The sequence below is a fragment of the Pan paniscus genome, chromosome 9 (genome assembly GCF_029289425.2).
Source record: "Pan paniscus chromosome 9, NHGRI_mPanPan1-v2.0_pri, whole genome shotgun sequence".
NCBI lineage: Eukaryota > Metazoa > Chordata > Mammalia > Primates > Hominidae > Pan > Pan paniscus.
In genome coordinates, this window is record NC_073258.2 from 87,990,363 (window position 1) to 88,003,451 (window position 13,089).

At 36.6% G+C, this 13,089-nt stretch overlaps 1 protein-coding gene across 6 annotated transcripts in view; it reads left to right on the forward strand.

The window, feature by feature from the left end:
• TMEM135 (transmembrane protein 135) overlaps positions 1-13,089 on the forward strand; it is a 273,828-nt gene that overhangs the window by 35,972 nt on the left and 224,767 nt on the right. For 5 of the 6 annotated variants that reach the window (XM_055093835.2, XM_003832984.5, XM_003832983.5 and 2 more), the window contains one exon: positions 12,601-12,634. The exons of the other annotated variant lie outside the window; for it this stretch is intronic. In XM_055093835.2, coding sequence (XP_054949810.1) covers positions 12,601-12,634 — 34 coding nt within the window. The remainder of the gene's footprint in view (positions 1-12,600; positions 12,635-13,089) is intronic. 6 annotated transcript variants of the gene reach the window in all.

The window sequence follows — 13,089 nt, forward strand, 5'->3', positions numbered from 1 at the left end:
AGTAGCTGGGACTGCAGGTGTGTGCCACTACACCTCGCTAATTTTTGTATTTCTTTTTTTTTTTAGTAGAGATAGGGTTTTGCCATGTTGTCCAGGCTGGTCTCGAGCTCCTGACCTAAGGTGATCTGCCTGCTTCCACCTCCCAAAGTACTGGGATTACAGGCGTGAGCCACTGTGCCCAGCCCCGTTGTGTTTTTGGTGTCGTATTTAAGAAATCATTACCAGCACGAATATTTAGCTCTAAGTTTTATTTTACTTTATTATTTATTTATTTGTTTATTTTTTGAGGTGGAGTCTTGCTCCGTCTCACACTCACTGGAGTGCAGTGGCATGATCTTTGCTCACTGCAACCTCCACCTGTCTGGTTCAAGCAATTCTTCTGCCTCAGCCTCCCAGGTAGCTGGAACTACAGGTGCATGCCACCACACCCAGCCAATTTTTGTATTTCTAGTATTGATGGGGTTTCACCATGCTGGCCAGGCTGGTCTTGAACTCCCGACCTCAGGTGATCCACCTGCCTCGGCCCCGCAAAGTGCTGGAATTACAGATGTGAGCCACTGCGCCTGGCCATGTTTTCTTTTGAAAGTTGTATAGTTTTAGTTCTTACATTTAAGTCTTTCATCCATTTTGAATTAATTTTCGTAGGTAGTGTGAAGTAGAGAGTATTAAGTTTTAAATTTCATTTTCCACATTTGTTAATATGACATATAGTAGATTTTTTTGTGTTTTATCTTGACTTCTGTGACCTTGCTGAATTTATTAGTTTTAAGAGTTTTTGGTACATTCCTTGAGATTTTCTATACAGACAATTATGTTACCTGCAAATAGGGATGTTTTTCTTTCTTTTCCAATCTGTATGTCCTTTTTCTGCTTGTATCTTGTATCTGCTCTTAGCGGGAGGCATTCAGTTTTTCATCATTAAGTGTATTGTTAGCTGTGGGGTGGTTTTTCAGATGCTCTTTGTTAGGGTTAGGACGTTTACATTCATTTCTAGTTTGCTGTGAACCTTTATCATGAATGGATGTAATATTTTGTTATATGGCCTTTCTGCATCTATTGATAAGATCATGTGATCTTTTTTCTTTTTTTCTTTTCTTTTCTTTTTTTTTTTTTTGAGACGGAGTCTCACTCTGTCGCCCAGGCTGGAGTGCAGTGGCGTGATCTCGGCTCACTGCAACCTCTGCCTCGTGGGTTCAAGCGATTCTCCTGCCTCAGCCTCTCAAGTAGCTGGGACTACAGGTGCGTGCCACCTCGCCTGGCTAATTTTTGTATTTTTAGTGGAGATGGGGTTTCACCATATTGGCCAGGCTGGTCTCGAACTCCTGACATCGTGATCTGCCCTCCTCGGCTTCCCAATGTGCTGAGATTACAGGCATGAGCCACCAGGCCTGGCTGAGCTTTCTTCTTTTGCCTGTTTGCAGTGTTTTTTTTTTTTTTTTTTTTTTTGATATCAACAAGGACAAGATCATTGACAGTGATGTTTGTCTACAGCTGGTTTTCTCAACTTTGGCACTATTGACATGTTTTGGGCCAGGTAATACCTTACTGGGAGGGCTCTCTTGTGCAGTGTATCTATACATGCCATTAGCACCGCCTTCCCCACCCCACCAAGTTGAGATAACCAAAAATTCCTACAGGCATTGCTACATCTCCCCATGGAACAAATCTCTCCTTGTTGAGAACTACTGATCTATATCTTTACTAATTTTCTTAGTCTAGTTTTATCATTTGCTGAGAGAAAAGTGTAAAATCTTTAACTGTGATTCTGGAATTGTCTATTTCTCTTTTTAATGCTATCAATTTCTGTGAAGGTTTTATTGGTATTTGCACTTTTTTTTGTTACCATTTCTTCATGATGTCATGATGAATTGAACCTTTTATCCATATGGAATGTCCTTCTGTAGCTCAGATATTATTTGTTCTGAAGTTTATTTTTATTTGATTTTTTTATTTCTTATTTTTTTGAGATAGAGTCACACTCTGTTGCTCCTGCTGGAGTGCAGTGGCATGATGTCGGCTCACTGCAACCTCCACCCACCGGGTTCAAGCAACTCTTGTGCCTCAGTCTCCTGAGTAGCTGGGATTACAGGCACGCGCCACCACGCCTGGCTAATTTTGTATTTTTGGTAGAGACGGGGTTTCACCATGTTGGCCAGGCTGGTCTCAAACTCCTGACCTGAAATGATCCACCCGCCTTGGCCTCCCGAAGTGCTGGGATTACAGGCATGAGCCATCGCGCCTGGCCTATTTTTATTTGATATTGATATAGCTACTCCAACCTTTTCATATTTACAGTTTGCAGAGTGTATTTCTTTCCAGTTAATTTCAAACATCTGTGTCTTTAAAGTTTTTTTTTTTTAGCAGATAATATACAGTGGGGTCTTATTTTTTTATATCTATTCTGCTAGTGTTAGCCTATAAATTAGATTATTTAGTTCATTAACATTTGAGGCATTTATTATTTATTGGTATGGCTAGGTTGAGTGAGCCATTTTATTATTTGTTTTCTGTTTTTCATTTGTCTGTTCCTCCTTACTTCCTTTGTATTGTTTGATTTTTTGTTTTGTTTTTAGAATTCCACTTTAATTTTTTTTTCGTTATTTTCTTTTAGTGCTTGCTCTATAGACTGCAATATACATCTTTGAAGTTTCTTAATGTTACCATTTTACTGCCTCTCAAAATGTGGCAACCTGTCTAGGTCCATCTTAGGACTGCTTACTATTGGATTTGTTTTTTGTTTGTTGGTTTGTTTTTTCTCTTTCTTTGAACGCTAACATTAGTTCAAATACAGTAAAACCAAAGTAAAAGAGTGTTACTGATATTAAGAGCAATAACTTCTTAGGGAATAACGAGAGGTTTCCTGGATGTAAGGTGATAACGTGGATTTGGGTTGCTAGTTTATTTTCTGTTTTATTTTCACTTTTGATAGCTGAGGGTTTTTTTTTTTTTTAAGCTTTCTGTTTTTCTTTTCCTGTAGATGAGGTTTTGCACTAGTGTTTCATTCTTAGACATTGGTTGTTCAAAGAAAATTTTTAGGTATTACAGATTATGACCTATTCTAAATATTAGCTGAAGTAGTTTTGTTTTAACAACTTAATAAGAAATTTAAGTCTAGCTTTGTTTAACTTCTTTATAACTGTTATCACATGGTTGCTGGAGAAAAATTGATCCTTCCCTTGATCTCATTGTTACATTATTGAACTCTTTGTGTATGTGTTGATTTAGTTCTTTTGTTTATTAGGTGATGCAGTTAACAATACTGGGAGATAGCTCTGTAGTTCTTTCTGTTGAGAGTTGTGTATGTCTATGCATACAATCACAATTCCTGGTTGGATTTAATTAAAAACTTTAATTTTTGTTTTTTAGTGTTGTTCACAAGCTTAGTGACTTTAAGAAAAAAATCAGGTTTTGTATTTTTTCTTTTCCCTTTGGAGTTAAACTTTAAAACAGAAATCTCTTGACAAGTTGCCTTACAGTGTGTCTTGGTGTAAGTAAATGTGTCTGTGCATATTTGGAATTTGCGAGTTACTTTAGTAGCTTAATTTGCTCTGAAAAAGTATTCTTGACTTACCATGAATTTATGTAAGACTTCATTAAATATCAAGATCCATTAAAAGCTTATAAGTAATTTGCAAGAGTTGAAGTTATGCATATTTTAAAATTATTGCATCTAGTGCCAAAAATCAAGCATATTAGTATTGTAGTTCTTGTTTGGTAAGGAAAAAGAATTTATAATTATACCTTCAATTCACAGAGAAAATCAATGATATGCTGGTGGAAATAGCCAGCAGGCAGTTGGAAATGTGAGTCTAGGTTCAAGGGAAAGATGGTAGTTAGAAAAATGAAAATGGGAAGTTTTCCTCTAATAGGTGGTCGTTGAAACTGTGGAAGTAGATTCATGTGTGAAAGCCCAGTATGAGAGGAGGTCTAAGATTGAACGTTTAGAAGCAGCAACATTTAAGGAGCCAGTTGTCAGTTGAAATGTGTAAGTTCAACTTTAAATTTAAATTAAATTTAATTTAGTTCAGTCTTTAATGTCAGCAATATACGAGAAAGAGTTGAAGAAACATATTGTGATGACTAGCAGTTTCATTTTACAAAATAGCAAATAATGGTAGTCCTAACTTTTAAACCTCTAAAGCTTTAATAGTGCAATCTTTACTCTGAGATTTTGCATTCAGTTGTATAATCAGTTTTTCAAAAAGTATTTAATGAGGTGAGAAAATACAATATGCACTTATCTCTCTTTCTATCTGGATATAGATATAAATACATAGATAAAGATCTATCTATCTGTAAATATCTTCATCTATATTGGTTTAAGTTTCTTTCTTCATCTTTTTTCCTTCTCTCTAATCCATTCATCAATTACCCCCTCCCTTTCTAGTAGTATTAAGCGTGCTTGCTTGCTAGTTTCTGACACCCAGTAAGAGGGCAGCTTACTTAAATCTTAATCGCATCATTGTGGGGTTCTGAGAGAGCTTTGAGGTTGTTTCCAGGGTTGCTTAAAAAATTTGTGCCACAAAGGACTCTGATCATAGTAACTCAGCAGGAAGCATTGGTAACATCTAGTTTATCTGTAGGAGGGCTGTTAAGAACTAGTCTTCTTTTTCTTTTTCTAGGAAGTGCTTTGTTTGTGGTTTAGAAAGAAGTTGTTCTGATGGATTTTGTTTTGTAGAATTGCTGTGGAATTTGCTTTGATATTTAGTATTAGTTAAGAATTGCAGTGTGCTCAAACATGAACATGGATTAAAGTATCAACAATTGCATATTTATTGCAAGCATACTCATTTGTTGAATTATTAAATTGCACTATGGTACTTATGAAACTCCAAACCAGGTATGACCAGAATGAATGATCTATATAATATGGGAATAAAAGAATACTCATAAATTTGGTCTGTAAGTTCTTGGTATCTTCAAGTTTCATTGGCATGTTAACTTCACCAGAAGATTAAACACTTTGTAGCCTTCTGTAAAGTTTACTCTTTATGTACTATATAAGATAGAACATGATCATAGACTCTTGCTCTAGATTAGAAATTTATTCTATTAATTCCTATGCCTTAAGGAAGTATTTTTATACCTTCTAAAACATTCTGACAGTTAAAAACCCATTCATTATACCTTGAAAGATTTTCTGAGATGATTAAATAGCATTTCTTAATAAGCCATTACAATGTTTAGGAATTTTCACTTTCTTTTATTTCTAATATCTCCTTATTTATAGAACATATAATTATTTTTATATGTATATTTCATATGCACATATAGGATATATACATATTTAGAATTTAGAAGTTGCATTGTTCCTACTGTATTCCCCAGCGGCCTCTTGTGAAGTGTGATATGTAGTATTATTCAAAACTTTGAGGTTAGCTAAATAATATATACACCAAAGCTTCTGGAAAAAAAACCCATTATTGATTACACATCTAATTAGAAATGATAATGCTGTTAGATGATAATAATGCTTAGAATTTCAGCAGGATGTATGGATACTTTTTAATCTACTAAGATGTTACAGAACATTTATTTTATTTAATGTTTTCCTATAAGAATGATGATACTCTGACTACACAGTTCCTGTAGCAGTGGTTCTTTTTTTTTTGAGACAGAGTTTCACTTGTCATCTAGGCTAGAGTACAGTGGTACAATCATAGCTCACTGCAGCCTTGATCTCTTGGGCACAGGTGATCCTCCTGCCTCAGTCTCCCCAGTAGCTGGGACCACAGGCATGTGCCACCGTGACCAGGTCAGTTTTTTATTTTTGGTAGAGATGAGATAGCCCAGGCTATCTCAAACTCATGGGCTTAAGTGATCCTCCTATCTTGGCCTCACAAAGTGCTGGGATTACATGTGTGAGGCACTGTGCCTGGCTGCAATTGTTCTTAATACTTTTTTTGATAACACCCCTGGAGGTGCACAAAGTTGTATGCTGCAACTTTGAGAGATTGAATCCCTTCTCCAACCAAAATAAATAGATAAATAAAAGAAGGGAACAATGAGAAAAGCTTATGTGGTATAAAGGAATATTGGACTGCTTATTTGCTGAGCTTTCGCAGCCTTCTAATCTAGTGACTCTCAGTAGAATGGGAGTATAGGATATGGGTATCAGAATCTCCTGTGAAGTTTAACAAGTTACTTATTGTACTTCTTGGCCCCAGCTTCTCCTTTTCAGGCCTATGCCATCATCTGTTCTAATGGGCACCTCCCCCTCTCCATCACTGTGTTAGCCATGTTTTAATAGGTAACTTGGTTTCCAAAGAGGATTTACTCACCAGTAAGGGAGTGGCCTATTTGTCTTCAGATTTAGGCTAAATATAGTCAAATGTAAAACAATAAAATGGCATTTAACTGACTTCTCAGTTTTTCGTAGTGCTTAACATAACTGAAGAAGTGATAAATTATTGGTCTGATATAGTACAGTTATAAAGTTGACATTGGAACAGAGGATGAAGACGTTGCATGAAAGAAATCCTGTCAAAGAGTGTGGCTCTATAATCCAACATATCATACCCTTCAGAGATAATATTCTCTCCGGGTCTGAATTCAGCAAAAGCTGTTAAGGAGGTGATTTGGGGAAAGATAAATTGAAATTTTGAGAACAGAATAGGACTTAATCTAATAGCAATACATTCTCTGCTTTTTCATAATAGTAACAGTATGTGAAGGCTTTAGTCTTCCTCGAAGAATAGAAGCCTGTTAGGATGCCATGTTAAACAAGCAAGTGAATTACAGAACTTAAAGATGATTTAGGGCCAGGTGCGGTGGCTCATGCCTGTTATTCCAGCACTTTGGGAGGCTGAGGAGGGCAGATTGCTTGAGCTCAGGATTTCGAGACCAGCCTGGCCAACATGGCGAAACCTTGCTCTACCCAAAATACAAAAAATTAGCTGGGTGTGGTGGTGTGTGCCTGTGGTGCTGGCTACTCGGGAGGCTGGGGTGGGAGGATGCCTTGTGCCTGGGAGGTGGAAGTTTCAGTGAGCCAAGATTGCACTGCTGCACTCCAGCCTGGGTGACAGAGCAAGACTGTCTCAAAAACAAACAAACAACAACAAAAAAGATAATTTAGTAGTGCAAAGATTTTCTGTAGAAGTAATGCATTGGACAGAACCTGAAACTGGAGTCAGATGAACTGACTCTGAATTCCAGCTTGTCTTTTTGTTACTTTTACAATAGAGTAAGGATAATGGTATCTGCCTTACACTTCATGGTACTATTGGGTGGGTAAAATTTGATTTCATAATATTGATTATACCTTGTAGATTGTTAAGTTTTATGCAACTTTAAGGAGGTCTGATCACTTCTTTGCTAATAAATTGGTATCATTAATTGGCCCTCCCTTGTCCTAGTGGTTATCTTTGGTGATTATATGTCTATAATACACTTTTTTTCCGTAAGGATTTGTTCTTAGAAATACCTTGTTGGCTGTGTCTAGTAATTCCATAATCATTTGTTTAGTGCCTCGTATGCCTTAGGTGTGAGGTATTGATGTAGGATTTTTCTTGTCCACTTTGCCAACTGGAGACCTCCACAGCCGGTGATGCCCCCCACCCTGCACCCAGGCCTTGCTTAGCCCCAGGCCTTCCACTGGAGGCAGCACCTCTACGTGGCCTGCCTGTGTTATGGCTTGTACCCACGTTTGGCAGTTTCCAGGCTCTTGTTCCATGTCCAAGAAGAATTAGGATATGCTGATAATTTGAAGGGTGAAGAGGGCAGAGAAGAATTTTATTGAGCGGTGGAACAGCTCAGTGGAGAGGAGACGCAGGGGTGGTCCCCTACCCCCACAGTTTGGTGTTTTTTTTCCTCTCAGTGTGCCTGTGTCTGGGGCTTTTATGGCCTCAGAATAGGGAAGTGCTTGCTGATTGGTTTGTGAGTATGCAAAAAAGTTTAAAACAAAGACTACTCAAAGGTGGGCATGACAGATAGAAAACCAATTAGGAAAGGGTAGGTATATGTAAAATAGGTGGAGGGTGGGGATTAATTGGAGGAAAGTATGCCAAACAGGAAGGCAAGTTCTTAATCTGGTCTGTGGATTTGACTTGTAGCTTGGCTTTCAGGCTTTAAACTGTCTTTGGCTTGGAGGTAGGATTTCACCAGGGACCCACCCCTATCTGCCTAGGCATTTGACTGCCTCCTGCTGCTATCAATTTCCCCTTCTGAAGAGATACATCTAATTGCTGTTAGGTTAAGGATGATGACCAGTCTTAACTGCTTTCTGCTGATGGGGGTGCTGTTTTGGGAAAATGGCAGTCATGTCTCTCTTAGAGGCCTATCTAAGGTCCCCAGTAAAAGGGAGCCATCATTTGAGGCTCCGGTTGCATGACTGTTTGGAGTTTGATGGCCTGAAGGTGAGAAGAGACAAACCAGGATATTAGAAGACATGTATCAAAACAAAACATGGGGGTAAGAACAGCTCAAAAACTCTGAGGCTGCTGACATGCCCAGATAACTGGTGGCTATAGTTATGCCTGCTAAGACTTGGGTGCATGGGGCTTGGTTTGGTTAGCACCTTTGGTCTTATTTTCAAAACAAAAAACAAAAAAAACCCCTTCAGGTTATGGGCACCCCATTTATTCTCACCACTTGGCAGGATTTGCAGGATAATTGCCCAGAATTAGAATGTTGATCCAGATTTTTACATTACCCATCCATTTTCTTTCTTCTTAGCTGCAGCCAGAGATCACTGGTTGGTTCACAGGAATAAGCAGGGTTAGTCTAAAATGCAGACAAAACTTAAAAACAACTAATGAGATGAGAATTTAATGACAAGTGTATGATAAGTTTTGAAACTTACTTCTTTCTCTCCAGTCCTCATTTTGTTACAAACAAGTCATGATAGGACCGAGTTGTTTGCAGAATAAACTTCAGTGTTATACTCGGCTTAATCATTTGCATCAAGTGCACCAAGAATAATTATTTTCACATAGGCTTTTAAAATTGGCTCTGATGGAACTCTATTCCATATGGAATCTCAGATAAGACTGTTTTTTTTTGAGTTGGAGTTTTGCTCTTGTTACCCAGGCTTGAGTGCAATGGTGCGATCTTGGCTCACTGCAACCTCTGCCTCCTGGGTTCAAGTGATTCTCCTGCCTCAGCCTCCCGAGTAGCTGGGATTACAGGCATGCACCACCACGCCTGGCTAATTTTTTGTGTTTAGTAGAGATGGGGTTTCTTCATGTTGGTCAGGCTGGTCTTGAACTGCCGATCCCAGGTGATCTGCCCTCCTTGGCCTCCTGAAGTGTTGGGATTACAGGTGTGAGCCACCACACCTGGTTCAGATAAGACTTTTTAAAGCTGAGCCCACCCATGTGTTTGTACCCTCAAATACCTGTGAATTGGGTAAATTCCTCTCTTCTTGAGGTGTCAAGATAACTTGGGGCTCCTGGACCTGATAGAAAGTGACATTCTTTACTCACCACAAGTTAGGAACCCTGTACAGGAACTGTGTAGACAGGGTATGAGGCCAGTTTCCCCAAGGGGCTTTTATTGGCTCTGCAAGTCAAGCTTAATTCCTTAAGGAAAGCACACCCTTCCAGTCAAAGCCTTGGTAAAACAACCAGTCTCTCCAGTTGTGTCTTGTTGCAAAAGAAAATGGATTCTTATTGCAGTGATACAAATAACTATATTACCCTATGTTAAGAATACTCACAAAGTTTCCAAATTCTGAAGAAACCAAGCAGAAAGAAACAAATATTCTCCAAACTTTGTTCATAGGAGTATACCTTACTCAATTGTTGAAAACTGTAGATAGCTCAAGAGAAAAACTTCCGTGACTCTGAAAAATAAAACAAGGATCAGCAATGTTTTAAGCAAAAAGTTAAAAAAGATTACTTAAGTTTTCTATTAGTTCAGTCTATTCAGTTAACTCTTGTCCTGCTTGATATTCATGAACATTTCAGCTCTTCATGAGTCCTGAATGATTTTCCTTTATTCTAATGTCACACTCTCCAAAGATATTAGAAACCTGCATTTAAGAGCACCTGTCAGAGTCCTGTAGCTGATTATAAACCATTTTTGGAAGAGGATCAAGACAACTGTCTGTGAATGACAAAATGTCCAGGGTAGCTCCAGTCGAAAACACAATTGTCAAAGAGATTTGTTTATTTCTGTGGTTTACAATAACAACATAATAACCTTAATTATGATTGAGCACCAGCATGATGGCATAAGTGGAAAATTTCACATTTAAGTACTGAACACAAACTTTGTTTCATGCACAAAATTACTAAAAATGTTATATAAAATTGCATTAAGTTGTATGTATTTAGGTTGGTGCAAAAGTAATTGCAGTTTTTGCCAAGTATAAGGTGTATATGAAACATAAATGAATTTTATGTTTAGACTTGGATCTCATCCCCAAGTTATTTCATTATGTATATGCAAGTACTACAAAATACAAAAAAATCAAAAATTGGAAACACTTCTAGTCTCAGGCATTTTGGATAAGGGATACTCAGCTTTAGCTCATTTCACCTTGAAATGCATTTGTCAGTGGGGTATGGTAGCACATGCCTGTAATCCCAGAACTTTGGGGTGCCACGGCAGGAGGATGGCCTAAATCCAGAAACTTGAACCAGCTTGGACAGCATAGCAAGACTGTGTCTCTACAGAAAATTAAAAAATTAGTAGGCATGGTAGTGTGCACCTACTGAAACAAGTAGTTTCAGCTATTTGGGAAACTGAGGCAGTAAGATCACTTGAGCCCAGGAGTTTGAGACTGCAGTGAGCTATGACTGTACTACTGCACTCCAGCCTGGGTGACAGAATGAGATCCTGTCTCAAAAAGAAAAAGAAAAAGAAAAAAAAATTGTCAGGCTCTCTCACAGAAAGTAAAGAAATATTTTTATTTTGGAATTTGTAATATATATATTTTTCTTCATATGTAACCAGCTTTTGGTAAAAATGGGTATCCCTTGAGAAGCACTTAACTTTTCTTTCTTCAGTGTATGTGGGACTCTTGGATGTTAATGTTACCCTAATTTTTCTCAGTATAACTTATTTAGAATAAGCAATATTAGAGTATTTTTGATTTAGAATTTGGTAGGAACTAATGGTGAGAACTAGTAAGAACACTTTCAATCCATATGTAAAAATCATAGAAAAAGGGACATTAAAAAAACCTTATAGATAATCTTACAAGTGATTTTATTATTATTTTCTTTTCCTAACTTTTCAGTTCAGGAGTACATGTGTAGAATGTGCAGGTTTCTGCCATGTTCGTTTGCTGCATAGATCATCCTATCACCTTTACCAGTGATTTTTAAAAATTCTTTTTGTAAGGGCAATTGGGTTCTCTTGTTCTGCTGAAATGCATTAGGATCTGCTGAGGAGAGATTGCTAGGAGTATATGGCACTGGGTGTATGGCACTGTGGGTCCTATATCCCCTTCCCCTTTCAACCAGAGTAGGTCCAATGTTATATTTTATATATTGGTGATAATGTAAATTTTTTCTTTAATAATTTTTATGTTAAAAAAATAGATTTAATAAGTAGATAACTAGTCCCTCAAATGTTCCCTAATTTTAATGACAAAATTACAGAGTCCCAGAGTACCTAACTTTACTTTAGTACTGTTCAGTTAAATCATACTGCCTGCATGTGGCTTTAGGAATATTAAAAATCTTACTAAACCATTTAAGATAATGAACATTCAGGACTGTGTATGAATCGGGCATGAAGAAGATTTCATTGACAATATCAATATGAAGATTCGGCATATTTAAATGAAAGTGATTTGACATTGGTACTTTTTATATATATTTTATTTTCTTTGAGTACTGAAAATGTTCATAAAGGAAACTAAAATAAGTTTTTGTAATTTTCAGAGGTCAAACTCTGCCCTTGAATTCTTAAAACCTATTGAAGACATTTCCTAGAGAATAGAATGTGCTTCATTCATTTCTCATATGCAGTATAAGCTAAGTAAACTGATTAAGGGCAGAAAAAAGTTATGTTTGACTTTCTACCTGAATTTTTATTAAATAAGTTTGGTAAATATGCAGTTTTTCTGTAAAGTGTTTATAGAACTTTTGTTTGTCCTTTGGCATTAGAAAGTTCCCTTAGTGCCTGACTTTTCATTTAAAATGAAATTAAAACCAATGTGATTTAGTATGATTTGTAATATTATTTAATGAAACAATTGTATTGTGTGTGAAACAGATAGAAGGCTTGTTTTATTTATTTTTTGATAAATTTTTATTTGGTCAGAATTGTTCTTTACATTTTGGCAAGATGAATTAGAATTCTTTATTACAAAATTTAGATTTCTCTATCATAAACATAGACTAGTAAGAAATTATACCACTCTTGCCAATAACAAATAACAATGGGGAAATAGTAATTTTAAATATTTACTTAATGACCTCTAAGAATATTTAATGACCACAAAACAAGTGACTTTATGGAATTTATTTAGATGCAGCTAAATTTAGGTCGGAGAGAAATTAGTTTGGCATAATTTACCTGTTTTTCTAAGATACCAGTACGTTTCTCAATTTCTGAGAATATAATTCTTTTTATAGACTTCTAATAAATGATAAAGTGATTACTAAGTCAAATTAAAGTTTAATATCTTCCTTTTAAAATTATTTGCAGGAGAGGGCTGCTCACAATTTATATGGCCAACTTGGTAAGTATTTTGTTTTAACCTTTGATGTCTTCCCATAAGCTATATCTTTTTAAAATCATGTTTTCTTAAAAAAAGTAAAAGAGGAAAGCCACTTGCATTTGAGGATAATCTTCTCTGTGTTAATGGATGGAATTAAATGTTCAAAAAAGCCTTGATACCGTCTGGTTTGTTCCTATCATATAGGATTGAATTTCACTTATTTCAGAAGGAAATCACTGTCTTGTGCTCTTCATTGCCTTTTTAAAGTTTACATCTTCATCTTTGATAGGCTGTACTTGTATGTGTATATATCTGTCTCTTTATATCTCTTTATATATCTAATTTCATATTCTGCCTCTGTTGTGATTTCTTATGGGAAAAATGATATAAAGATGGGTTTTTATGATGTGTGTTCTTCTTGAATATTAAAACAACATTGGTACTATCTCCAAACACTCAGTGCATTTAATAATATA